Source organism: Dendrobates tinctorius, unplaced genomic scaffold (assembly GCF_039654945.1).
Source record: "Dendrobates tinctorius isolate UK_male_01 unplaced genomic scaffold, ASM3965494v1 ptg000211l, whole genome shotgun sequence".
Lineage (NCBI taxonomy): Eukaryota > Metazoa > Chordata > Amphibia > Anura > Dendrobatidae > Dendrobates > Dendrobates tinctorius.
The window spans coordinates 28,941,387-28,966,604 of record NW_027361878.1 but is presented as its reverse complement, the minus strand read 5'-3'; the positions used below and the strand labels follow the sequence as shown (position 1 = coordinate 28,966,604).

The 25,218-nt window shown below is 49.2% G+C and overlaps 1 protein-coding gene across 2 annotated transcripts in view; it reads left to right on the top strand.

The window, feature by feature from the left end:
* The window catches only part of LOC141058415 (neutral alpha-glucosidase AB-like), a 48,524-nt gene extending 23,828 nt beyond the window's left edge, over positions 1-24,696 (top strand). For both annotated transcript variants that reach the window (XM_073554664.1, XM_073554663.1), the window contains 14 exons: positions 951-1,186; positions 1,990-2,116; positions 2,188-2,267; positions 2,337-2,480; positions 2,558-2,654; positions 2,738-2,839; positions 6,988-7,231; positions 7,550-7,614; positions 8,133-8,209; positions 8,290-8,364; positions 16,031-16,144; positions 16,265-16,374; positions 16,635-16,735; positions 23,842-24,696. In XM_073554664.1, the coding sequence (XP_073410765.1) occupies positions 951-1,186; positions 1,990-2,116; positions 2,188-2,267; positions 2,337-2,480; positions 2,558-2,654; positions 2,738-2,839; positions 6,988-7,231; positions 7,550-7,614; positions 8,133-8,209; positions 8,290-8,364; positions 16,031-16,144; positions 16,265-16,374; positions 16,635-16,735; positions 23,842-23,951 (1,682 nt within the window). In that variant the 3' untranslated portion in view covers positions 23,952-24,696. The remainder of the gene's footprint in view (positions 1-950; positions 1,187-1,989; positions 2,117-2,187; positions 2,268-2,336; positions 2,481-2,557; positions 2,655-2,737; positions 2,840-6,987; positions 7,232-7,549; positions 7,615-8,132; positions 8,210-8,289; positions 8,365-16,030; positions 16,145-16,264; positions 16,375-16,634; positions 16,736-23,841) is intronic.
* Positions 24,697-25,218: the final 522 nt, after the last annotated feature.

Below are 25,218 nucleotides of genomic sequence, written 5' to 3'. Positions count from 1 at the left end.
TAGAGATGACACAAAGTACTTGTGGTGTGCGGTCCAGGTATTCATGCACAGCTGCACGAACCGATCATCAGCTGGTATCTGTATATGTCCAGATATCATATGCCTCTGAATGCACGGAGGATGCTGGAATAGGTGATTGAATTCTGAGCAAGAATGTAGGACGGAAGTGCAGAACCAGTTAGATTCATAAGATGCTTGCCTAAAAATGTGTTTTCAGGTCACGACTAAAACTGTGGACACAGAAATAATCTGACTGTCTTGGGTAGTGCATTCCAGAGAAATGGTGCAGCACGAGAAACGTCTTGGAGATTAGAGTGAGAACAGATTTTGGAGATGTTAGTCTTGTATCATTAGAAAAGGAGAACACAAGGAGGGCTAAGATGTGGGATGGTGCAGCACTGAGGAGAGCTTTGTTTGGGAGATGGATAAGCTTATATTGTATACTGTGGTGCATGGGCAACTAGTGCATTGACTGGCACAGCATGGAGGCTTCTGGGTATCATTTGAAAAGGGCTAAGTGCAAACATGCAGGAGGCAGTGATATTTATATAAAAGGTAACAAGACTGCTCACTGCTTTTGTCCCCTTAGAGCAGCAGCTTCTTGTCTTAATAGACCAACTTTTACTGCTCTTAGTAAAACTTACAAATCCCTGATCACAGCTGATGTTCTGCAGTTCTAGTAGCGTCCTGCTGACATTACACCAGTTAATCCATACTATATTTCAGCAGCACACCCCGGTACCAGGCAGCTGTATCATCTGCTGACCATGGGCAACTATCATTATTGTACACCCTGGTGATTACAGGAGGAGCAACGCAACCTCGAATATTCCTCATCTTACCAACCACTTTAGCATCCCAGATTGCATATGTTGATTTCAGGAACATCACCAGGAAACTGAAAAATGATCATCTTTGCTAAATGTTTCTTTCTCTCCACCCTTTTACAGGCACCCAGGCTCTGCCCCCATACTTCTCCTTGGGCTACCACCAGTGCCGATGGAATTACAACGACGAGGAGGATGTGCGTAATGTGGATGCCGGCTTTGACGAGCACGATATGCCTTACGATGTCATCTGGTTAGATATTGAGCATGCTGATGGAAAGAGATATTTCACCTGGGACCCTCACAAGTTCCCCACTCCCAAAAATATGCTGACTGGATTGAAAGCGAAGCGCAGGAAGGTAAGATGGTCAGCTTGCATCAAGACTGCATAAGGCTCCGCTGACGTCTGCATTGGCGGGACAGCCTTCATATTTATCCAAAGAGATGGCACAGTGTCGACACCTCCAGTAATGACTGACCCCCGCTAACACCATTATTTACTTGTCTGGTGCCGTTTGTATTTGTCATTTGATAGAAATTTTTGTTTTTCTGTTCCTGTAGCAGAGCAGGAGTTCAGAATTCTTTTAAAAGAGGGGGTTGTCCACTTTCGGAAACTCTCTGGGCCCCGGGATGCAGTTTTGCCTTTAAAAAAAGAAAAAACTTAAAAAAAAAAAAAAAACTATTTTACTAGCCCTCCGTGAGTTCACGGAGTCTCTTCCGCTGCTATTGGTTTCTTACTGTCTGCAGCGCTGACATCACGTCGACAGCACTGCAGACAATAATTGAGCTCAGCTGCTGCTTTGCTCAAGTTGACAGCAGGTCGGTGCTGCTGACTATAACTCACTCGGTGCATAGGCTTTCTTGGACCCGAGGAGGGTGAGTAAAGCGCACCTTTTTGTTTTGTTTTTTTGAAAGAAGAAAAAAAAATCTGCAACTTGGGACAGGTTTTTCAAAATGGAAAATCGCTTTATAAAGTAGTTTTGTGTTTTTCTTGTATCAAACTTTAGCCTAGTGACGGGTTTTCCGCGTTACAAAGGAAAAAACTCAAACTTTAAAAAAAAAAAAAAGCACCCTCTCTTCAGTCCTTTCTTCTATAGTAGAGGATCAGTTTTTTGACTTGGTGTAGCATTTGTTTTTATATTGCTCTTTTCCTGTATTGCAGATGGTGGCGATTGTTGATCCTCACATAAAAATAGACAGCGCTTATCGGATTCATAGCGAGATCCGGTCTCGAAATTTCTATATTAAATCCAAAGACGGGAGTGACTACGAGGGATGGTGCTGGCCAGGTAGGTCTGATCCATCGCAGACTGCGGTCACGTCTCGGGCTGCCGTGTTTTCTTACGCTCTTCCTTTGCAGGTTCTGCCGCCTATCCCGACTTCACCAATCCAGACATGCGAGCCTGGTGGTCCAGTATGTTCTCCTATGACCAGTATGAGGTGAAGTGCTGCCAATTGTTCTTCGGTCTTTATTTTGTGCCATTGCTTATGTTCTTGTTTCCTCGTCAGGGATCTATGGATAACCTTTTTGTTTGGAACGATATGAACGAACCGTCTGTATTCAACGGCCCTGAAGTGACTATGCACAAAGATGCCGTACATTGGGGTGGCTGGGAGCACCGAGAGGTTCACAACCTTTATGGGCTGTATGTGGTGAGTACTGCATCGTATGTGTATATGGTGTATGGTATGTGGTCTAGATCCAACCTTCTGCTATTCTATACGTATAGCACAAAGCCACCGCCGAGGGTTTGATCCATCGTTCCGGTGGGAAGGAGAGACCGTTCGTCTTGACCCGAGCCTTCTTTGCAGGGTCACAGCGTTATGGTAAGAGTAACGGTAAAAACCGGGGCTGCTCTGGTACACTGGACATCTGATGGTTACAGGAGAACTTTCCTGTCGTTACCCAGGTGCGGTGTGGACAGGTGATAATGCTGCAGAGTGGGAGCACTTGAAGATCTCTCTCCCCATGTGCCTGAGTCTGGCTCTTGTTGGGATCTCATTCTGTGGAGGTTTGAGCCATTTAATTTTATTTATTTTATTTATTTTTAATTATGGTTTGCAGGGACAGTGCCACTAATTCTTGATTTTGGCCAGGGTCTGACTTCTGTGACCCTCTTTAACCCCTTCACGACCTTTGACGCCACGTAGGCGTCATGAAAAGTCGTGTCAGAACGACCCATGACACCTATGTGGCGTCATGACTTTAAAGCCCCCCTGCGGGTCGGGTGACCTAGGTCACTGAAAGGTCACCCGACCCGCAGATACAGGGGGCTTTGTTCTTCGCCACAGGGGGCGTGGCTTCGCCCCCACGTGGCTACGATCGCTCTGATTGGCTGTTTCACTTTTAACAGCCAATCAGAGCGATAGTAATATTTCATCAATGAAAATTGATGAAATATTACAATCCAGCCATGGCCGATGCTGCTGTAGCATCGGACATGGCTGGAGACACCGATTCCACACCCCCCACCGGCGATCGCCCCCCCCCGCAACTGAATGACAGCGGCGATCTGCCGCCGCTGTCATCATCTGCCCCCCTCCCATTCCCTCCGCTCCCCGCCAGCTTCCGATCCCCCCCTCACCCACTCTCACCTCCCCCGGCACCTTCTAAGTCCCCCTGTCGCTCCCGGTGTCCGGCGGGTCCGGTTCATGGGCGCCGCCATCTTAGAAAATGGCGGGCGCATGCGCAGTGCGCCCGCCCGAATCTGCCGGCTGCAGATTCCATTCTTTCATTTTGATCACTCTCACAGTGATCAAAATGAAAGAAAAAGTAAATAAACCCCCCGATTATCACCCCCATAGGTAGGCAGAACTAATAAAATAAAGAAAATATTTTTATTTTTATTTTTCCATTAGGGTTAGGGTTGAAAAGAGGGTTAGGGTTGAAAAGAGGGTTAGGGTTAGGGTTGAAAAGAGGGTTAGGGTTGGAAAGAGGGTTAGGGTTGGAAAGAGGGTTAGGGTTGGAAAGAGGGTTAGGGTTGGAAAGAGGGTTAGGGTTAGAGTTGGAAAGAGGGTTAGGGTTAGGATTGGAAAGAGGGTTAGGGTTGGAATTAGGGTTAGCGTTGGAATTAGGGTTAGGCTTGTGGTTAGGGATGTGTTAGGGTTAGGGCTGTGGTTAGGGGTGTGTTGCGGTTAGGGTTGGAGTTAGAATTGAGGGGTTTCCACTGTTTAGGCACATCAGGGGGTCGCCAAACGCGACATGGTGCAACCATTGATTCCAGCCAATTTTGCGTTCAAAAAGTCAAACGGTGCTCCCTCCCTTCCAAGCCCTGACGTGTGCCCAAACAGTGGTTTACCCCAACATATGAGGTATCAGCGTACTCAGGAAAAATTGCACAACAACTTTTGGGGACTAATTTCTCGTGTTACCCTTGGGAAAATAAAAAATTGGGGGCTAAAAAATTATTTTTGTGGAAAAAAAATGATTTTTTCATTTTCACGTCTCTGAATTACAAACTTCTGTGAAGCACTTGGGGGGTTCAAAGTGCTCACAACACATCTTACATACGTTCCTTGGAAGGTCTAGTTTCCAAAATGGGGTCACTTGTGGGGGGTTTCCACTGTTTAGGCACATCAGAGGCTCTGCAAACGTAACATGATGCCCGCAGACCATTCGATCAAGTCGGTATTTCAAAACGTCACTACTTCCCTTCCGAGCCCCGACGTGTGCCCAAACAATGGTCCCTCCCCACATATGGGGTATCAGCATACTCAGGACAAACTGGACAACAACTTTTGGGGTCCAATTTCTCCTGTTACCCTTGTGAAAATAAAAAATTGCGGGCTAAAAATTCATTTTTTGAGGAAAAAAAATGATTTTTTATTTTCATGGCTCTGCGTTACAATCTTCTGTGAAGCACTTCGGGGTTCAAGGTGCTCACCACACATCTAGATAAGTTCCTTGGAGGGTCTAGTTTCCAAAATGGGGTCACTTGTGGGGGTTTCTACTGTTTAGGCACACAGGGGCTCAGCAAATGTAACATGACGCCCGAGACCATTCCATCAAAGTCAGCATTTCAAAATGTCACTACTTCCCTGCTGAGCCCCAACGTGTGCCCAAACAGTGTTTCCCCCCACATATGGGGTACCAGCATACTCAGGACAAACTGGACAACAACTTTTGGGGTCCAATTTATCCTGGTACCCTTGTGAAAATAAAAAATTGCCAACTAAAAAATTTTTTTTTAGGGAAAAAAAAGATTTTTTTATTTTCACTGCTCTGCATTATAAACTTCTGTGAATCACCTGGGGGTTCAAAGTGCTCACTATGCATCTAGATAAGTTCCTTAGGGGGTCTAGTTTCCAAAATGGGGTCATTTGTGGGGGAGCTCCAAAGTTTAGGCACACAGGGGCTCTCCAAACACGACATGGTGTCCGCTAACGATTGGAGCTAATTTTCATTTCAAAAAGTCAAATGGCGCTCCTTCCCTTCTGCGCCCTGCCGTGCACCCAAACAGTGCCCCCCCCCACATATGGGGTACCAGCATACTCAGGACAAACTGGACAACAACTTTTGGGGTCCAATTTCTCCTGTTACCCTTGTGAAAATAAAAAAATAGCGTGCTAAAAAATCATTTTTGAGGAAAAAAAATGATTTTTTATTTTCACTGCTCTATGTTATAAACTTTTGTGAAGCACTTGGGGGTTCAAAGTGCTCACTACACATCTAGATAAGTTCCTTAAGGGGTCTAGTTTCCAAAATGGTGTCACTTGTGGGGGAGCTCCAATGTTTAGGCACACAGGGGCTCTCCAAACGCGACATGGTGTCCGATAACGATTGGAGCGAATTTTCCATTCAAAAAGTCAAATGGCGCTCCTTCCCTTCCGGGCCCTGCCGTTCACCCAAACAGTGGTTTATGACCACATATGAGGTATCGGTGTACTCAGGAGAAATTGCCCAACAAATTTTAGGATCCATTTTATCCTGTTGCCCATGTGAAAATGAAAAAACTGAGGCTAAAAGATAATTTTTGTGAAAAAAAGTACTTTTTTTTTTTTTTTTTTACGGATCAATTTGAGAAGCACCTGGGGGTTCAAAGTGATCACTATGCATCTAGATAAGTTCCTTGGGGGGTCTAGTTTCCAAAATGGGGTCACTTGTGGGGGAGCTCCAGTGTTTAGGCACACAGCGACTCTCCAAACGCGACATGGCAAGCGCTAAATATTCCAGCATATTTTCCATTCAAAAAGTCAAATGGCACTCCTTCCCTTCTGAGCCCTGCCGTGCGCCCAAACAGTGGTTTTTGACCACATATGAGGTATCGGTGTACTCAGGGGAAATTGCCCAACAAATTTTAGGATCCATTTTATCCTGTTGCCCATGTGAAAATGAAGAAATTGATGCTGAAAGAAAATTTTGGTTGGAAAAATTAAAATGTCCTTTTTTTCCTTCCATGTTGCTTTAGTTCCTGTGAAACACCTAAAGGGTTAATAATCTTCTTGAATGTAGCTTGAGGGGTGCAGTTTTTAGAATGGTGTCACTTTTGGGTATTTTCTGCCATATAGACCCCTCAAAGTGACTTCAAATGTGAGGTGGTCCCTAAAAAAAATGGTTTTGTAAATTTTGTTGTAAAAATGAGAAATCACTGGTCAACTTTTAACCCTTATAACTTCCGAAAAAAAAAATATTTTGCTTCCAAAATTGTGCTGATGTAAAGTAGACATGTGGGAAATGTTATTTAGTAACTATTTTGTGTCACATAACTCTCTAGTTTAACAGAATAAAAATTCAAAATTTGAAAATTGCGAAATTTTCGCCAAATTTCTGATTTTTTTCACAAATAAACGCAAAAATTATCGATCTAAATTTACCACTAACATGAAGCCCAATATGTCACGAAAAAACAATCTCAGAATCGCTAGGATGCGTTGAAGCGTTCCAGAGTTATTACCTCATAAAGGGACACTGGTCAGAATTGCAAAAAATGGCCAGGTCATTAAGGTCAAAATAGGCTGGGTCATGAAGGGGTTAATCAATAGAACAAATCTGCTTCATGCCACAGTGTAGTCCATGTGGCTGCACGGTTAAAGACAAGTGGAACCTACAAGTAACATCATTACTAGGTCATCCGTATTGCAATCAGTTGCGCCCTGGATTATATTAGCGATATATGAATAGTAAGTGATTATAAACTATAGTCTGCTTCAACTTTTACAGCGGATGTTGGCGGTTTTTTCAAGAACCCCGAAACTGAACTGCTTGTCCGCTGGTACCAGGCCGGGGCATATCAGCCTTTCTTCCGTGCTCACGCGCATTTGGACACACCTCGACGTGAGCCCTGGTTACACGGAGAAACCAATGCAGATATTATACGTGAAGCCCTACAGGAAAGATACGCGCTCCTTCCATACTGGTATACACTGTTCTACTCCGCACATCGTGATGGCGAGCCCGTAATGAGGTGAGGGGATTGTTCAATGCTGGGAAACTGGGGGGGGATAGAAATGTGGGGTTTAGAGGGTTTGTCCCCCCCTTTAGTCCTTGGTCCTCTACCAGTACCGACGCGCTCTGTTTCACCTGGAACAGTTCTGTCTCATTTTAAGGATTAAGATTGTGAACTGATCACCTAACTGCCGGGAGACACAGCCGACATCGCTGAGCTCAGTGCTTGGCTGCAGCGCTGCGATGTCGCTGGCGATGTCAGCGTCCTTTTAACATTAGAAATCATGGAAAGCAGATGTCAGTAGTGATCTAAATATGGAGGCTTTGTATATTTTAGGGCTCTCTGGATCGACTTTCCATCAGACGTCTCCACATTTGCGATGGACGACCAGTATTTATTGGGTGAGCCGATTATCCACGTCTGTGCATATGTACCTCTCTTATCAACTCTAGGAGTCTTTATTTTGACACTTAAAGTGGTTTTTCACTTTCACAAAAGTGGTGCCCAATCAATTGCTTGGTTGGCAGCCAGCAATCACAGTATTCGCCCCTCTCCAGGTCCCATCACTGGTTTTTCACCGCTTCTTTGGGCTGCAACGGTGACGTCACAACTGAAGCGCGCAGCACAGCTGCGGCCAATCACCGAGCTAAGTGACTCATGTCGTGTGTTTCAGCACAGCAGCTGAGCCACGTGAGTGGATGCAGCCGTGATGTTCGCTTTTGTCAAGACGTCACCGATGGACCCGGAGACGTTCTATTTGTGTCTTGCCACCATGTTGTCACCCCTTCTTTGTATGTGGAAAACCCCTATAATTACTTTGTTTTTTTGAAAAGCGAAATATACGCCATTATTATTTGTAGATATTATGGTATTTTGGTAGCGCCTGTAATGTTTGGTTCTGCTTATGAACATTGTGCAGGCTCTGGACTTCTGGTGCACCCTGTAACAGAGAGCAATGCTCGCGGAGTGCAGATCTATCTTCCTGGGACCGGAGAAGTGAGTGCACCAGTCCATCATTGTGATTGTAGCCTCCAAGGATCACACACATGTTGCTGACCCCTGGTAACTCTTCACAGGTCTGGTATGATGTCCACACATATCAGCAGTACAAGTCTCCTCATAAGTTCTACCAGTCGGTCACCATGAGTTCAGTGAGTATCATTACCGTGATAGATGAGCTGATGCGCGTTCTTAAGCACTTAACAACATCTTCTGTATATAGGTAGCTCTGATCACAACAGGTCAACATCTTAAATGCCACAGTCAGTAGAGATGACGGCATTTAAAAGCTACCAAATATGGCAGCTCTCCGATCTATCTGCCAGTGTGCTATGCGATCGGAGGGTGTTGATGGGTTACCGTGGCCCCATTTCTGCCACGTTACTATACACATAGATCATCACTTAGGCTGGTTTCACACGTGTTTTTTAGCGCAGAGCATCGGGCGCGTCTATGCACCCCTTTGTTTAACATGGCGGGCGCATGGTCTAGCGTTTGCATGCGTTCGTATGGGTTTTCGTGCGCATGCGGTTTTTTGTAGTGTGCGCCTAGGCGCGCCGGATGCAACCTGTTGCATTTTTGGGTCCGTCCAACTGTGTAAAAAAAAACAAAAAAAAAACGCATGCGCACGGAATGCGACAAAATAACGCATTACAGTCTATGGGAACGCAGGCGTGTGCATGCGCACGTCTGCGTTTAAAATCGCATGCGTTTTAAGAGTTAACATGGTTAGAAACTGGTTAAAACGCATTCGCCTAAAAAACACAAACGCATGCAAAACGCATGATGCGTTTTTTTTTTTTGCATGCGTTTCTATTGCGAACGAAGCGCAGCGCTAAAAAACACTGTGAAAGTAGCCTTAGACTGCATGTAGCGCTTTCAAAGGCAAGTCCAGCAATACCTTTTACATGCCCAGTCCATTGATCCATTCCTGTGAAATCAGCGCTTATTATGAGTTTCACTGGAAAGCCGGTGTTTACCCGCGTCCAGGAGGACCAGGCTGCGCTTACACTGCCATTGATTAAGATTATTCTGCATTACAGCAGCACTCTTGATTTTCTCCTTCGCCTCATTGGGGGACACAGGTACTGTGGGTGTATGCTACTGCCGCCTGGAGGCTGACACTAAGTGAAAAAAAGAGGTTAGCTCCTCCTCCGCCGTATACACCCTCGCCCTAATTGCGAGCGGAAATCAGTTCATGCTTAGTGTCCGTTGGAGGCACACGTCTGTCTGTTTCCCAGGCTGATTTTCTTTTTTCCCATGAAGATAAGACAGGGGCGACGGACCCTATTGAAAGGGTCCGATCTCCCCAAACCAACAACGGGCGAGCACTTGCGAGTATCCCTCCACGTATCCTCTCCCGCAACCAGGGTTTTTTGTCCTTTTTTTCGCATAAAGATGAGCTAGGGGCGACGGATCCTATTGAAGGGGTCCGATCTCCCCATACCAACAACGGGCGAGCACATGCGAGTATCCCTCCACGTATCCTCTCCCGCAGCGTGGGATATTGTCAAACCACGGAGGTGAGATACGGGCGACGGACCCTAATGAAAGGGGCCGATCTCCCCCAACCTACAACGGGCGAGCACGTGTGAGTGTACCTCCATGCATCCTCTCCCGCACCATGGGACATGATGCCGGACTTATCCCTGTCCACCCTGGCGTATTGAAACCCTAGGCTGCACAGAGGCTCAGGTGTAGTCCGTGCGGCCCCCACTGTCCCACCAATGCTAAGACTGCGGTGCGGCAAGGCGGCGGACGGTCACTCTCCTCACCCTTGCAAAGGGTTAGATGGAGTTAGGGTGCCTGCACCGTCCTTTTTTTCATATGGCCTCCCCTCCCCTCTACCTGAGCTGGATGGAGGAGGATGGCCGGGGAGGGCTCCTGCAGCGGCGCTTAACTTCTGGGTGAGCAGAGATGGGTGCTTCTGGAAGGAACGGATCAGTTCCCGGCCTTGGTTCTGGCCCCCGGGCAGATAGTGAAATCAAGGCCGCGGCTTCAGCCGTTGCTAGGCCGCGGCCGGAAATCCCCGCCCCCGGCGTTGCAGCTGCCCTGTGGCCTGGGCGGACGCCGAAGAAATTTAGGCCCCGGCTTCAGGCCGAAGCTAGGCCGCACTTGGAAGTACCGCCCCCAGGATCCCTTTCTTCTTCCGGGGGCCCGCCCGCAGTGTCTTGCACGCCAGGACACGGGACACAGGACTGGAGTAAGTGCTGCCCCCTAGCCCCACAGAGTGCCGCTAAGAGAAACGAAGAGCACCCTCCCCCGGCGGTGTTTTCAGCACGGAGGTCTGATGGGTACAGCATGTCAGGAAAACCTAAGACGCATACGTTTTTATACGCTGCTTTCATCTCCTGTCGGTCCGCTTTTCCGCAGGCGTAGACCAAGCGAGTATGTGAAGCCTGCGAGTCCGATTGCACCCAGGAGCCCTCCCCTGCGACCGAGCCCAGGGTACCAGGTCCCCCGGAATGGGCGTTATCACTGTCGCAATCCATGGCGTCACGAGATCAATTGAGTCCCTTCAGGCCTCAGATAGGGGCAGGGACAGTGGCTCGCCTGTCTTAGAGGGGTCCCCTACCTCACAGGAGCCTCCGGCCTGCAGGGGCCACTCTCACTCCAGGCCAACCCAGGGAAACGAACCCACACGGCGTCTCCCGTTTCATCCGGTGCCTCGGCATCCATGAGCTCGCAGGGCTCGGACTACCACTCGGACGAACCCCTTGACCTTGATACGCCGGGGGGTGAGGAAACTGTTGACAGTCTCATAGAAGCAGTCAACCAGACGCTGGGGATTGAGGATGATTCCACTCTGGCTTTGAGCCATAAGGTGTCATTTAAGCGAGTCAAGCGTCCCCCTAGAGTATTTTGCACTCACCCTGAATTTGAGGACATAGCGCAACGACACAGAGGCGAGGTATCCTTTGGCCCCGGATCTCCGTAAAAAGTGGACAGAATCTCCAACGGTGGATCCACCTGTGTCACGTTTGGAAAGCTCTACTATCAGTACCTAGTGGTTCTTCTATTAAGGATCCCACGGATCGTCTCATAGAGAACTTGGCTCGCTCAGTGTTTTGAGGCATCGGGATCAGCACTCTCTCCCTCGTTTGCAGCAACGTGGGTAGTCAAGGCCATGATTTCTTGGTCAGAATCGTTGAATAGAGCCTTGCAAGACATAGACCTACCAGCTGAAGTATCAGAAATCATAAATCAAATAGCCATGGCGGGGGACTACTTGATCAATGCATCTTTAGATGCGGCCAACTGCGCGGCACTTGCGGCCGAAGATGCAATCTCCATTAGGAGAGCTCTATGGTTTAGGGCATGGCGGGCCTATTCGGCCTCAAAGAAGTCAGTGACAGCGCTATCATACCAGTGTGGCCATCTGTTTGGAGAGAGGTTAGATCAGCTTATCTCCGACTCCACAGGAGGCAAGAGCGTTGTTTCTTCCTCAACAAAAGGTCAAACCGCTGTTTCGTCACCAGTTTCAGGCGCATTTTTCGGGCCTGTCGCAACCCCGGGTGGGCAACAGCGGCTAATTACGCCGCGTCAGGGCGCCCCAACCAGAATAGGGACCGACAGGTCTCATATAGAGCCAACCCATTGGGCAGAATGCGGGCTAACCAATCCAGGTCAAGAGGATCCATTTCCCAAAGATCTGCAGCCAAATGGCTCAGGGCATCTGCCAGGCGACACCAACAAGGTTGGCGGTCGCCTACTCTGGTTCCACCACGCCTAGCTCAATGTCGCGCTCGACACATGGGTGAGAGAGCTGGTGTCCACGGGGTACAAGATAGCATTTGTCAGGTACCCCCAAGACTATTTTTTTTTTTTTTTTCTTTCCCGTCTTACCAAGGTGGATAGCCGGACAAAGGCGCTACTAGGAGCCATCAATTTGCTCAGCCACAATGGAGTCTTCTTTCCAGTACCGGAAAACTCGGGGCTTCTATTCCAACCTGTTTGCAGTCCCCAAAAAGGACAGGTCGGTCAGGCCCGTTTTGGAACTAAAGCTCCTGAACAAATTTATCAGGATCAGACAGTTCCAGAGGGAGTCTATCCGTTCAGTTATGTCGGCGATGGGGCAGGAAGAGTACTTGGCCTCTATCGATAGCCAGGACGCCTGTCTGCATATCCTCAGTTTCCCTCTGCATCAAGGTTTCTATGCTTCGTCATCAACGGTCTACACTTTCAATTTGCTGCCCGTCGGGCTAGTCACTGCCCCCAGAGAGTTCACAAGGGTCATGGCAGTCCCCATGGCCATCCTGCACTCCCGGGGCATAGTCGTATTGCCTTAATTAGACGACCTCTTGGTCAAGAGCCCTTCAAGGCGGGCATGCGAGGAAAGTGTCAGCATCACGCTAGATACTCTTGCCCGTTTAGGGTGGTTGGTCAACGTATAGAAGTCATCCCTTGTCCCAACCCAGAGGATTTCCTTCTTAGGGATGGTCTTTGACACGTTCCGAGGGTTGATAATTCTCCCTCGAGACAAGGCCCTAGCCGGCAGGGGGTGCTAGTATTGCGCCAACCAGTCCCTCACACCATCCGTTTCCTGCATGAGGATTATAGGAAAAAATGGCGGCGGCGATGGAAGCGACCCCCGTTCGCCCAGTTTCACCTTCGCCCCCTGCAGCTCGCCCTCTTGTTATCCTGGGACAAGAACCTGTCCACACTCGATCACCGATGCCGGTTGTCCTCTCAGGTCAGACAATCACTAGAGTGGTGGACAACCAGTTCCTCCCTTCTTCAGGGGTACCCTTTCCCCCAGATCAGTGGCTGGTGGTCACAACCGACGCCAGCCTCTTCGGCTGGGGAGCGGTTTTTCGCCACCACACGACCCAGGGACGGTGGTCGCCGCAGGAGGCACGCCTCCCGATCAACTTGTTGCAGATACGGGCAATCCGGTTTACTCTGCAACGTTTTCATCACCATCTATCAGGCCGTCCAGTCCGAATCCAGTCGGACAACGCCACGACGGTGGCTTACATAAATCACCAAGGAGGCACCCGCAGCAGGGCAACCATGCACAGGGTAGGGCACGTTCTTCACTGGGCCGAGAGGAGCCGCTCAGTGATATCGGCGGTCCACATCCCGAGTGTAGAAAACTGGGTGGCAGACTTCCTCAGCCGACAGGGACTTGCGTCCGGGGAATGGTCATTGCACTCCGAGGTCTTTCAGCAGATTTGCCAACGGTGGGGAACACCGGATGTGTATCTGATGGTTTCCAGGGTCAACGCCAAGGTGTCCGTATTGGTCGCCCGGTCCCGGGACCCGCAGGCAATCGCCGTGGATGCGCTGGTTCTGCCATGGAACCTGTTTTGCCTCACATACCTATTTTTCCTGCTGCCACTACTTCTGAGGGTCATCAAGAAGATCAAGGCAGAGGGGGTGCCAGCAATTCTGCTGGCCCCAGACTGGCCTTGTCGGGCGTGGTATGCAAATCTAATGCAGCTGCTCGCCACCGTGTCATGGCGACTAACAGAACGCCCAGATCTACTTTCTCAGGGGCCGATCTGCCCCGAACTTGGGGGCCCTGGGTTTGACTGTTTGTCCGTTGAATCTTAAATTCGGACTCAGGCGGGGTTTGGGCACGAAGTGGTTGCTACAATGGTTAGCACCCGGAAGCCTACCTCGCCACGAAGTTACCACCACACCTGGAAAGTTTTTCTTTGCATGGTGCCGACGCCACGGTTATTCTCAACTGAGATTCTCTGTCCCTAACATCTTAGTTTTTCGCCAGTCTGGCACAGACTCAGGCTTGGCCCCCAGTTCTCTCAGGAGACAGTTATCGGCTTTATCCATCCTTTTTCAGCGCAGGATTGCGACCAACCTGCAAGTAAGGACTTTCATCCAGTGGGTCTCCCACTTGGTACCTCCCTATAAGGCACCTATGGACGCCTGAGACCTTAACCTGGTCCTAAGTGTTCTGCAGGAAGCTCCATTTGAGCCGATTCAGGATGTCTTTGTCAGACCTTTCCTGGGAGGTGGTGTTCCTGGTAGCTATAACATCAATCAGGCGGGTCTCTGAGCTGGCAGCACTAGCTTGTCGAGCCCCGTTTCTGACCTTTCACAAGGACAAGGTGGTTCTTAGACCAGCTCCTCCTTTTTTTGAGAAAAGTCGTTTCCTCGTTTCACATTAATGAGGATATTGTCTTGCCCTCTTTTTGTCCATCACCGGTACACCGTGTGGAAAAGGCCTTTCATACTTTGGACCTGGTGAGAGCACTCAGGGGGTACATGTCGTGGACAGCACCCTTTCGTCAGTCAGACGCGCTGTTTGTGCTCCCTGAAGGTCACAGGAAGGGACTTGCTGCCTCAAAATCGACCATAGCCTGATGGATTTGTTTGGCTATTCAGGAGTCCTACCGCATAGGAAGCGCGCCGATTCCAGCAGGGATCAGAGCACACTCTACTCGGGCAGGGGGCGCCTCTTGGGCGCTTCAGCACCAGGCTTCGGCGGAACAGGTTTGCAAGGCAGCAACCTGGTCCAGCCTGCACGCGTTTACTAAACATTACAATATCCATACTCAGGCTTCAGTGGATGCGAGCCTGAGTAGAAGGATTCTCCAAGCAGCGGTGGCGCATCTTTAGACAGGAGGTGCATGTAGCTTGGATCGGTGAGTCAACTTCCCACCCAGGGACTGCTTTAGGACGTCCCACAGTACCTGTGTCCCCCAATGAGGCGAAGGAGAAACATGGATTTTTGTGATAACTCACCGTAAAATCCTTTTCTCCGAGACGCTCATTGGGGGACACAGCACCCACCCTGATGGCCAAGTTGGCTTCTGTTTATTTAATATGCTCTCTGTATGAGATTAGGGTGATTATTTCTAGACAGGTTGTTGCCTGCATTAAGGTTGATGTTGTCTAATTTTTGTTTGATCTCCTACTGCTTTTGCACCAAGCTGGTTTCCGCCCGCAGTCAGGGCCGAGGGTGTATATGGCGGAGGAGGAGCTAACCTCTTTTTTTCACTTAGTATCAGCCTCCAGGCGGCAGTAGCATACACCCACAGTACCTGTGTCCCCCAATGAGCGTCTCGGAGAAAAGGATTTTACGGTGAGTTATCACAAAAATCCATGTTTTCGGCTTTCCAGTGAAACTCGTAATAAGCGCCCTCCTTTAAACTATACTCAGTCATACTAGCACGTAACTGATGAAGGTCAATATCGACCGAAACGTTTTCTGGTGCTACAATAAATCGACTCACTAAGCATTAAGTTGAGTGCCAGGTTTTCATTTTATCACAGTAAAGCAGGAGGAAGCAGCACTGGGCAGGGAATAGAGCTGGAGTGACAGAGGCTTTCAGATCTACCATAGCTCCTCAGTCTTATTTACATATCAATTCAAACACTGATTTCTCAGTAACAGAGGAATGAACTGGCCATGTGAAGATATTGCTGGACTTGTTTTTGAAACGGCTACATATGCATATATGAATAGTCTGGAGGCGTGAAGTCCCGCTGACAGATTCCCTTTTATATGCTCCCTTTCCCTAAATATTAATAGAAAAATGTAGAGGAGAAAAAAAAAATGATATGCTATCACTGCATACATATTTTCCTGAAATTATAAAATATTAGAATAGTTATCGCATACAGTGAACATCAAAATGGGAAACAAAAAATGGCAGAATCTGTGGTCACATCAGATTTCCTCCAAAAAAGAAATGGAATAAAAAGACTGAAAAATGATCTCAGAATATGGCGACTGTAAGAAAAATATTTTTGTGGATTATTTCTTTATTATTAACTAGTAAAACATGTACTTCTGCTTTCTTGGCATTCAGAGCTCCTGATAATTTGTGTTTGTCCTTGTGACTTTTCCAGATCCCGGTGTTTCAGCGCGGTGGGTCTATAATCCCTCGGATGGATCGAGCCAGACGTTCCTCAGATTGTGTGCAAGATGATCCGTTTACTCTGCACGTGGCCCTGAATCTGCAGGTGAGTGAACTGGACATTTCTGGGTGGTCGTTCTACGGCTGATGCCATCATCTAACGGAACCTCTTAGGCACTTTGTCTATGACTTTCCTATAAGCAGCAGATCTTTCCCCTTGTTTTAGGGGGAAGCCCAAGGTGAACTGTACTTGGATGATGGTCACAGCTTCAGTTACCAACAAAATGAGTTCTTATACAGAAAATTCAGCTATAGCCATGGAAAACTGACATCAAGGTGAGGCTGAGTAACGTCAGTATGATGGAGACGTGATCAGAAGAAATGGCGGGATCTGAGTAAGGCCACGTTCACACTGCCTGTATTTGTAAGCCAAATCCAGGAGAGGGTGATAAAGACAGAAGTGGTGACGTGTTTCTATTATATTTTTCCTCTGATTGTTCCTCTCCTTATTCTGGCTTACAAATACTGATGGAAAATACTGAATGTGTGAACATGGCCTAATTGGTACTTGTGTAACATAATCTGTCTTTTACCAGCTCCCTGGATCTTAATGGAAAGTTTGAGACCCCCAGTTGGTTGGAGCGTGTCGTGATAATTGGAGCAACAAAGCCAAAGAACATAACCTTACATCAGCCAGGTGAGCGCTCATCTGTAGGAAACTATTCCTTAGAGTTATATATAATTTTTCTGTTCTCTCTGTATAGACAGTACAGCATGGTGTGTACGGTGCTTTGATAGCTGCATTACATAGGAAGAAATGGATTGAAAAATGTATTTAGAATTAGAGGTTATGACCCCATTTGGCTGCATACAGCAGATGGGCACTGCGGCATGGTGAATGAGATTTAAAGGGTTATTACTCTGTCGCCTCATTGGGGGACACAGAACCGTGTGTTATGCTGCTGTCCACTAGGAGGCGACACTATGCATAATCTGAAAAAGATTAACTATGGCTCCTCCTCTGCAGTATACACCCCTGGACGGCGTCAGCCATCTCCAGTTTTTGCTTAGTGTCGCAAGGAGGCACACCTTTTTTTCTTCCGTTTTTTCCTTTTTTCGTCCGGAAATACAGATGAAGAAAAGTGGGTCTCCAGCGAGACTCCCGGCATGGCTCCTTCCTTGGCCCCCTTTTTAGGGGTGCCCAGTTGAAGTGGAGACGGCTATTCCCCATGTCGCTCCTTCCCCAGTCCCTCGGGTACTGGTGCGAAGTTGAGACCCCCCTCCTTCCCCAACCCCTTTGGGGTCTGGGTTGAGGTTGAGGCGAGGATGAAGACCCCCTGACGGTGACAGACGCACCCTCCCTAATCCCCCGCAGGGGGCATTAGGTGAAGATGCCGCAGGTAGGGTCGGAGAATAGGCACTGCAGCATCCAGGGACCCCAGACCAGCTGTGGGATCCTGTGAAGGCCGGGGGATGGTGCAGGCAGACGTGGCACAGCAGAGACAGGGCTTTCTGCTCCCCTGTCTCTGCAGCAGCAGTGGCTCCAGGGACCCCACACACAGGAACCGCTACCCCTGCTGCCCCCACCGCTAGGTAGTCGCCCATTCCGGGGGGGTCTGGTACAAATCCGACCCCCTCCCAGACTACCGCGCCGCTCTGGAGCCCTCCTGGGCATCAGGCCTCTACTTGAGACCGCGGCTTTGGCCTAGCTGAAGCCGTCGCCTTCTCCCGGCCCCCCGGCCCGCACCCCGGATGACTAAAATGACACACTAGAGTGTCATAGAGGGGGCGGATCGAGGCAGAAAGGGCGCGTTTCTACATAGCCCAGCGCGCCCTTTTCAACTCTCCGCCCCCTCCTTCCTCTCCTCAGCGTCCCGGTGGCCATTTTTCTGGCTGCAGACACCCTGATAACGGACGCCTTCAGCAGAGGAGAACCACAATAGTCTCCGGGGGGCACAGAACGGGGATCTGTCGGCGCTGGACCTAGAGGCACACTGGTGGGGTAAGATCACAGCTGGGTTCTCTTTACTCAGCTGTGAATCCATACTTCCTATAAGGCTCTCTGTGGGTTCCCTCTGCGTAGCCACCCCTGTAGGATCCCTGATAGCCAGCCTCTGTGCACTATGCCGGGCTCAAGAAAGAGAACCAGGCAGGAATGTTTCTATGCATTCTGCACAGCCTGCAAAGCCACGCTCCCCAGTGGCAGCACATATCCGCACTGCCGGGATTGCATCCAGAGCTCTGGGTCAGAACCCCAGGCAGTACCTACCAACGCTCCAGTGTCAGATACCACGCCGGAATGGACTACTCAGATGTCACAGTCTATGACTCAGTCCATAGATAACTTAACCACCACATTGCTGCAAGCTCTGCAGGGTCGGGTCCCGGCTATGAACGTTACCCAGCAAACGGACAGCTTGTCTCAGGGACATGCTGCTTCCTACTCACAGACGTAAGCGGACCCACAGGTCACGATCGCCTGAGTTGTCCTATAGCACAAGGTCATCCCATCCCAGGGAGAGATACCGTCATTCCAGGTCTCCTAGGCAGTCCCCTGTCAGAGACAGACAATGCAGTTCACCACAGAGATCCCCCACCACAGAAGACCCCCGCCCCAGGTCGCCCACCAGGGATCACCTTAGCGATACACAGGATTCGGAAGGCATCTGTGACTCCGATTCGGACAACGAAACGGAGAGGTCCGTGGTACCTCCCCCCCCCCCCCTAGCAATACAGCGCTAGTTGAGGACATAGTCTCTGCCATTCATCGGGTGCTGGAAATTTCAGAGCCAGTCTCGGAAGCCCCAGAACATAAGATTTGTTTTGAAAGTGTTCAGAAACCACCTAAGGTGTTCCTTAATCACCATGAGTTCCAGAAGATACTTACTAAACAGTTTTCGCAGCCTGAGAAAAAATTTGCCAATCGCAAATATTTGGAAGCGAAATACCCCTTCTCACAGACACCAAACAGTGGACAGATACGCCCGAGGTGGACCCCCGGTATCTAGACTAGCAGCGCAGACCTTACTCTCTCTGCCAGACAGCTCAACCCTCAGGGACGCAGCAGACCGGCAAGTAGAACGCATGGCTCGTTCCATTTTCGAAGCAGCAGGGGCCTCCCTGGCCCCTGCGTTTGCTTCAGTTTGGGCAGCCAAAGCCATCCTGGCTTGGGCCAACAAACTACAGGAGAGTCTTCAAGTTCCAAATGCCGGGCTCTTGGACCAAGCGGTCCAGATAGCAGTGGTAGCAGACTACATGCGTCACGCAGCCCTAGACTCAGCAAGAGATCTGGCGGGGATAGCGGCGAAGGCCATTACGATTCGGCGTATCCTCTGGTTGCGAGAATGGAAAGCGGATGCGGCCTCAAAGAAGTCCCTCACGCATCTTCCGTACCTTACTGGAAGGCTTTTCGACGAAAAGTTGGACACAATGATAGCCAATGCCACTTGGGGTAAGAGTACCTTTCTCCCTCAACTAAAACCGAAGCGCACGTTTAAACGAAGAAACCAGACACGATTCCGATCCTTTCGGAATTCCTCGGGCTGGTCCGTCTCGCACCCAGCGCTAAACCGGAACCACTATCCACGCAGGGACAACCCAAGGACGGCGCAGAGACCGGACAGGACTTGGCAGTCGAAAGCAGGCCAAGCGAAACCCAAGGGAGGAAAACCTCAGAACTTCGCTTCATCATGACTCACGAACTCCGGACGACACCCCACCAGTAGGCGGGCGACTTTTGTTCTTTCAACAAGTCTGGCTGCCTATTACAGAAGACAGGTGGGTCAGGGAAATAGTGTCTTCCGGATACAAGATAGAGTTCACTTCCACTCCACCGAATCGGTTCTTCCTCTCTACCCCTCCAACACCATCAGACAAGGCTCGTGCCTTCCACCAAGCGGTCTCCTCTCTCCTTCAAGCAGGAGTCGTGGTGTCGGTTCCCGCGAACGAAAGATTCCGAGGGTTCTACTCCAATCTGTTCGTAGTTCCCAAGAAAGGAGGCAGCGTTCGGCCCATACTAGACCTAAAACGGCTCAACAAATATGTACGGGTCCGTCATTTCCGCATGGAGTCCCTCCGGTCCATCATTGCGTCCATGGAGCAGGGAGAATACCTTGCTTCCATAGACATACAAGATGCATATCTGCACATACCAATTGCTCCCGCCCATCAAAGGTTTCTCAGGTTCGCGGTAAACCAAAACCACTACCAGTTTGTCGCCCTTCCGTTCGGACTCGCCACGGCTCCAAGAACGTTTACCAAAGTCATGGCAGCCACCATGGACGTTCTGCACTCAAGAGGCATTCTAGTCGTCCCGTACCTGGACGACCTCCTCATCAAGTCTTCCATCTTCAAGGACTGCGAGGTCAGTGTCTCAATCACAATAGACACACTGAGTCGTCTGGGATGGTTAGTCAACCTACAAAAATCGTCGACTACCCCGTGTCAGATTCTACCCTTCCTGGGAATGCTATTTGACACCTCCAGGGGCCTGGTGCGCCTTCCCAAGGACAAGACACTGGCCATCCGTCTGGGAGTTCGTACACTCCTCCACAGTCCTCCCCGATCTCTCCGGTTTGCCATGAGAGTCCTCGGCAGGATGGCAGCAGCAATAGAGGCAGTGCCATTTGCCCAGTTTCACCTCAGGCCTCTTCAACTAGCCATACTCAGATCTTGGGACAGGAATCCCTTCTCCCTCGACAGGGACTTCCGGTTGACGTCGTCAACCAGGAGGTCCCTGCATTGGTGGCTCAAGCCAACCTCGCTTGCACGGGGAAAACTCTTTCTCTCAGGTCAATGGAAGATCCTGACTACAGATGCAAGCCTGACAGGCTGGGCGGCGGTGCACCTACATCACAGGGCACAAGGCAAGTGGTCACCAAGGGAAGCGACCTTGCCCATCAATGTCCTGGAAATCCGGGCCCTCTTCCTGGCACTGAGAGCCTTTCATCACCTGCTTGCAGCCTCGAACATACGGATACAGTCAGACAATGCCACGGCTGTGGCATACGTGAATCACCAAGGCGGGATCCGCAGCGCCCAGGCGATGAGAGAAGTGGCACATATCCTCCACTGGGCGGAAGACACGAGGTCTGTACTCTCTGCGGTCCACATTCCGGGTGTAGAAAACTGGGAAGCCGACTTCCTCAGCAGGCAAGGAATGGACTCGAGGGAGTGGTCTCTCCATCCCGAGATTTTTTACCAGATCTGTCAACGCTGGGGAACCCCGGATGTGGACCTAATGGCATCCCATCTCAATACCAAGGTCCCCAATTTCATGGCCAGGACACACGACCCGCGGTCGCTCGGAGCAGATGCCCTGGTCCAGGACTGGTCCCAGTTCCAACTCCTGTACATTTTTCCACCCCTCCCCGATCCCCAGGGTCGTGAGGAAGATCAAACAAGAGGGAGTTCCAACCATCCTCATCGCGCCAGATTGGCCCAGACGTACATGGTACGCAGACATCGTTCAACTTACGGCAGATACCCCCTGGCGTTTACCCGACCGTCACGACCTTCTGTCTCAAGGTCCGTTCTACAATCAGAATTCAGGGGCTCTCAGTTTGACGGCATGGCCCTTGAAACCTGGATTCTAACCCAGGCAGGGTTTTCACCGGAAGTCATTGCGACCATGATCAGGGCACGGAAGCCAGCCTCCGCCAAGATTTATTATCGATCCTGGAGAGCTTTCTTTTCCTGTTGCGAATCTCATGGACAAGTCCCACTCCCTTGTTCTCTCCCGAAGGTCCTAAGTTTTCTTCAATCGGGCCTAGACGCCAAGCTATCCATAGGCTCGCTTAAGAGTCAGGTGTCAGCGCTTTCAGTCCTTTTTCAAAGGCGCATTGCTACCAAACCGCAAGTAAGGACTTTCCTCCAGGGAGTTTCCCGATTGGTTCCTCCCTACAAAAGTCCGCTGGACACGTGGGACCTCAATCTCGTCCTGACAGCATTGCAGGCACCACCCTTCGAACCCCTTAAAGAAGTTCCACTCTGCATTCTGTCACAGAAAGTGGTTTTTCTAGTGGCAATCACCTCGTTACGCAGAGTGTCTGAATTGTCAGCACTTTCCTGCAGACGGCCTTTCCTAGCCTTTCACCAGGACAAGGTGGTTCTCCGTACAGTACCATCCTTCCTTCCGAAGGTTGTGTCCAACTTCCACCTCAATGAGGAAATTTCACTGCCATCCCTTTGCCCGGTCCCGGTTCATAGAGTGGAGAAGGCTCTGCATACGCTTGACCTCGTCAGAGCATTGCGGATTTACGTGTCCAGGACTGCTCCCTTCCGGAAGTCTGATTCTCTCTTCATTCTTCCGGAAGGCGGTCGCAAGGGACTGCCGGCTTCCAAGGCTACCCTTGCCAGGTGGATCAAGTCCACCATACATGAGGCCTACCGACTTAACAGTTCCCCTCTTCTGGCCGGTATCACGGCACACTCTACACGGGCAGTAGGGGCCTCCTGGGCCATTCGGCACCAAGCTTTGGCACAACAAGTGTGTAAGGCGGCCACTTGAACTAGTCTGCACACGTTTACGAAGCACTACAGTGTTCATACCCAGTCCTCAGCGGATGCGAGCCTGGGTAGACGGGTTTTGCAGGCGGCAGTGCCCCAAGTTTAGGGACCTGCTAGCACAATATTCGTCCATTGCTTCCCACCCAGGGACTGCTTTAGAACGTCCCACGGTTCTGTGTCCCCTAATGAGGCGACAGAGTAAAGGAGATTTTTGTGTACTCACCGTAAAATCTCTTTCTCTTAGCCTCTAATTGGGGGACACAGCTCCCACCCTGTTGCCCTTACGGGCCGTTGTTATGGTTAAGTTCTCATATTGTTCTTTGAGCTCGTACATAGTAGCCCTATTACAGGCATGGTTATGTTGTTATTGTTCTGTTCCTCCTAATGCTTTTGTACAAAACTGGAGATGGCTGACGCCGTCCAGGGGTGTATACTGCAGAGGAGGAGCCAAAGTTAATCTTTTTCAGATTATGCATAGTGTCGCCTCCTAGTGAACAGCAGCATAACACACGGTTCTGTGTCCCCAAATTAGAGGCTAAGAGAGATTTTACGGTGAGTACACAAAAATCTCCTTTTCTCTATCGCTTCATTGGGGGGACACATGTAACTGTGGGGCTCCCAAAGATCAGCAGGATAGGAATCAAGGGAGCAGGAATGAATTAAAGAAGAGGAATCTTTTTATTAACGAGAGCTTGTTATTGATTAGAGAGGAATCCTATTATAAAGGGAAGGTTTTGTTTTTTTATTAATAACCTCTCCGACTCGCATGTCATCAATAAAAAGCACTCCTTAGTGCTAAAGATTCCTCTTTAATTCATTCCTGTTCCCCTATGATTCCTGTCCTGCTGATCTTGAGTAGCCCCATGGTTACCAGTGTCCCCCAATGAAGCGATAGAGAGATTTTACGGTGTGTACCCCAAATCCTCGTATACACTACAGGAGATGACAGCCACAGATCTTCTCCTAATCGCATCTCCCTTGACATGATTGATATCTTTCATAGATTCCCCATGCAGGGTACTGCACATTTACCTTTTTTAGTCAAATCAATAGGCAAATGTACAGTACCCTGAGGCTGCCACGATCAGGAGACGGTGCAGCTCTACGGGTTGCTCAGCGGGGGTGCCGGGTCTCAGACCCTGACCGATCCTATGGATAAGCGATCAATGCTAAAGTAGTGGACAACCTATTGCCGGTTATATGCCTAAGCCGCCATTGTGGAGTACGCACCCCCACGGGTCTGCGACCGGAACACTTGCTCATTTATTAACCTTTCTTTCTTTCTTTCTTTTGTAGGTGGCTCAGAAGTGCAGCTGGAATTTGACTACGATGCACAAACTTCTGTGATAACTGTACGAAAACCAGGCGTTAACATCGCTTCAGATTTTACAATTTCTCTTCGATAACACCACTGATTTACCAAGTCTTCAGGGAAATGGTGGGGGAAGACCGAAGAGGCAGGTGATCTCCCCCCTAACTAACGAGTGTTGTAAGGTGGATTTTTTTTTTTTTTTCCATGTGGACCAAATGTGAGAATTAAGAGATCAGAGAGTGTCAGAGCGCTGAATGTGTGTGTGAATGTCCGACCATGATTCTGGGCACTGCCCTGCTGCACTTATGGTGTGTATGTGTTTGTGTATATACGGATAGTGTACTGTCACAATTAACAGTAAGACACTGGATCACTTCTTCTCAGATTTGAGATCTTTTTTTCTGTTCCTTTGATCTGCCTTACAACACTCCCCAATGTCCAAATTTTAGGGTGGTAGGAGGGGTGATCAGATTTTTCACGTGATACATAAATGACTAGTAAATAATTCTCAGGACTGCAGCCGTTGTTAGAAATGTTCGGATTATTAGTTAATAAAAAGTAAAATTTGTCGACAGATAACTGCCCTTTTTCCCCTGACCCCCCACCCGAGCTCGTACCTGAGGAGGTGCAAAGATTAGCCCACTAATGTGACACCCTGTGTAGCTATGATTGGGGAGGCTTCTGTCTACATCCCTCCATCTTTTTCGGTCTGCTAGTGAACACATAAGAAAGATAACAACCTGTCAAGGATTTTTTTTTTTTTTTTTTGTGGAAGTGGATCCATATCTCAGTCGGAGAATGTTTTGATAAAATGAGAAATAAAAATATAAAGAAACTTGTTTAATGTTTTTTAATAAAAGATGTAGGATGAATATCATATACAGATTTTTCACCTTTTTGGAAATACAAGATAAGCCAAACAAACCTTCCAATAATACATCATCCAGAACACATTAAAGGGGTTGTCCACTACTCGGCCAATCATGATAGTTCCTCCATGTAAAATAATAGCAGCTGTGCTCTCCTCCGCTGCTGGTGCCATTCCAGCGCCTCCTCTCTCGGGGCTCATGACATGGTTTGGCTGCAAGGTTCACATAGCACAATATCATCCCAGGAGTGCAGGCACCCGTACCCGAGGGGAGTATAACTTTTACCGGGGGGGCTGTGATGGTTAAGAAGGGGTTGTCTGAGTAATGAACAACAAATTTAAACCATCTGCTTGATAATATAGACATGAGTGAAAGCCTTCATAAGTTGGAAGGTGGCACCTTCAGTCCAGTTCTGATTCTCAAATGCCCATTGTAGGGGATTTCATGGGTGGATGAGGGGTCAGCAGGAGCAATCAGACTGGTCTATGGCTA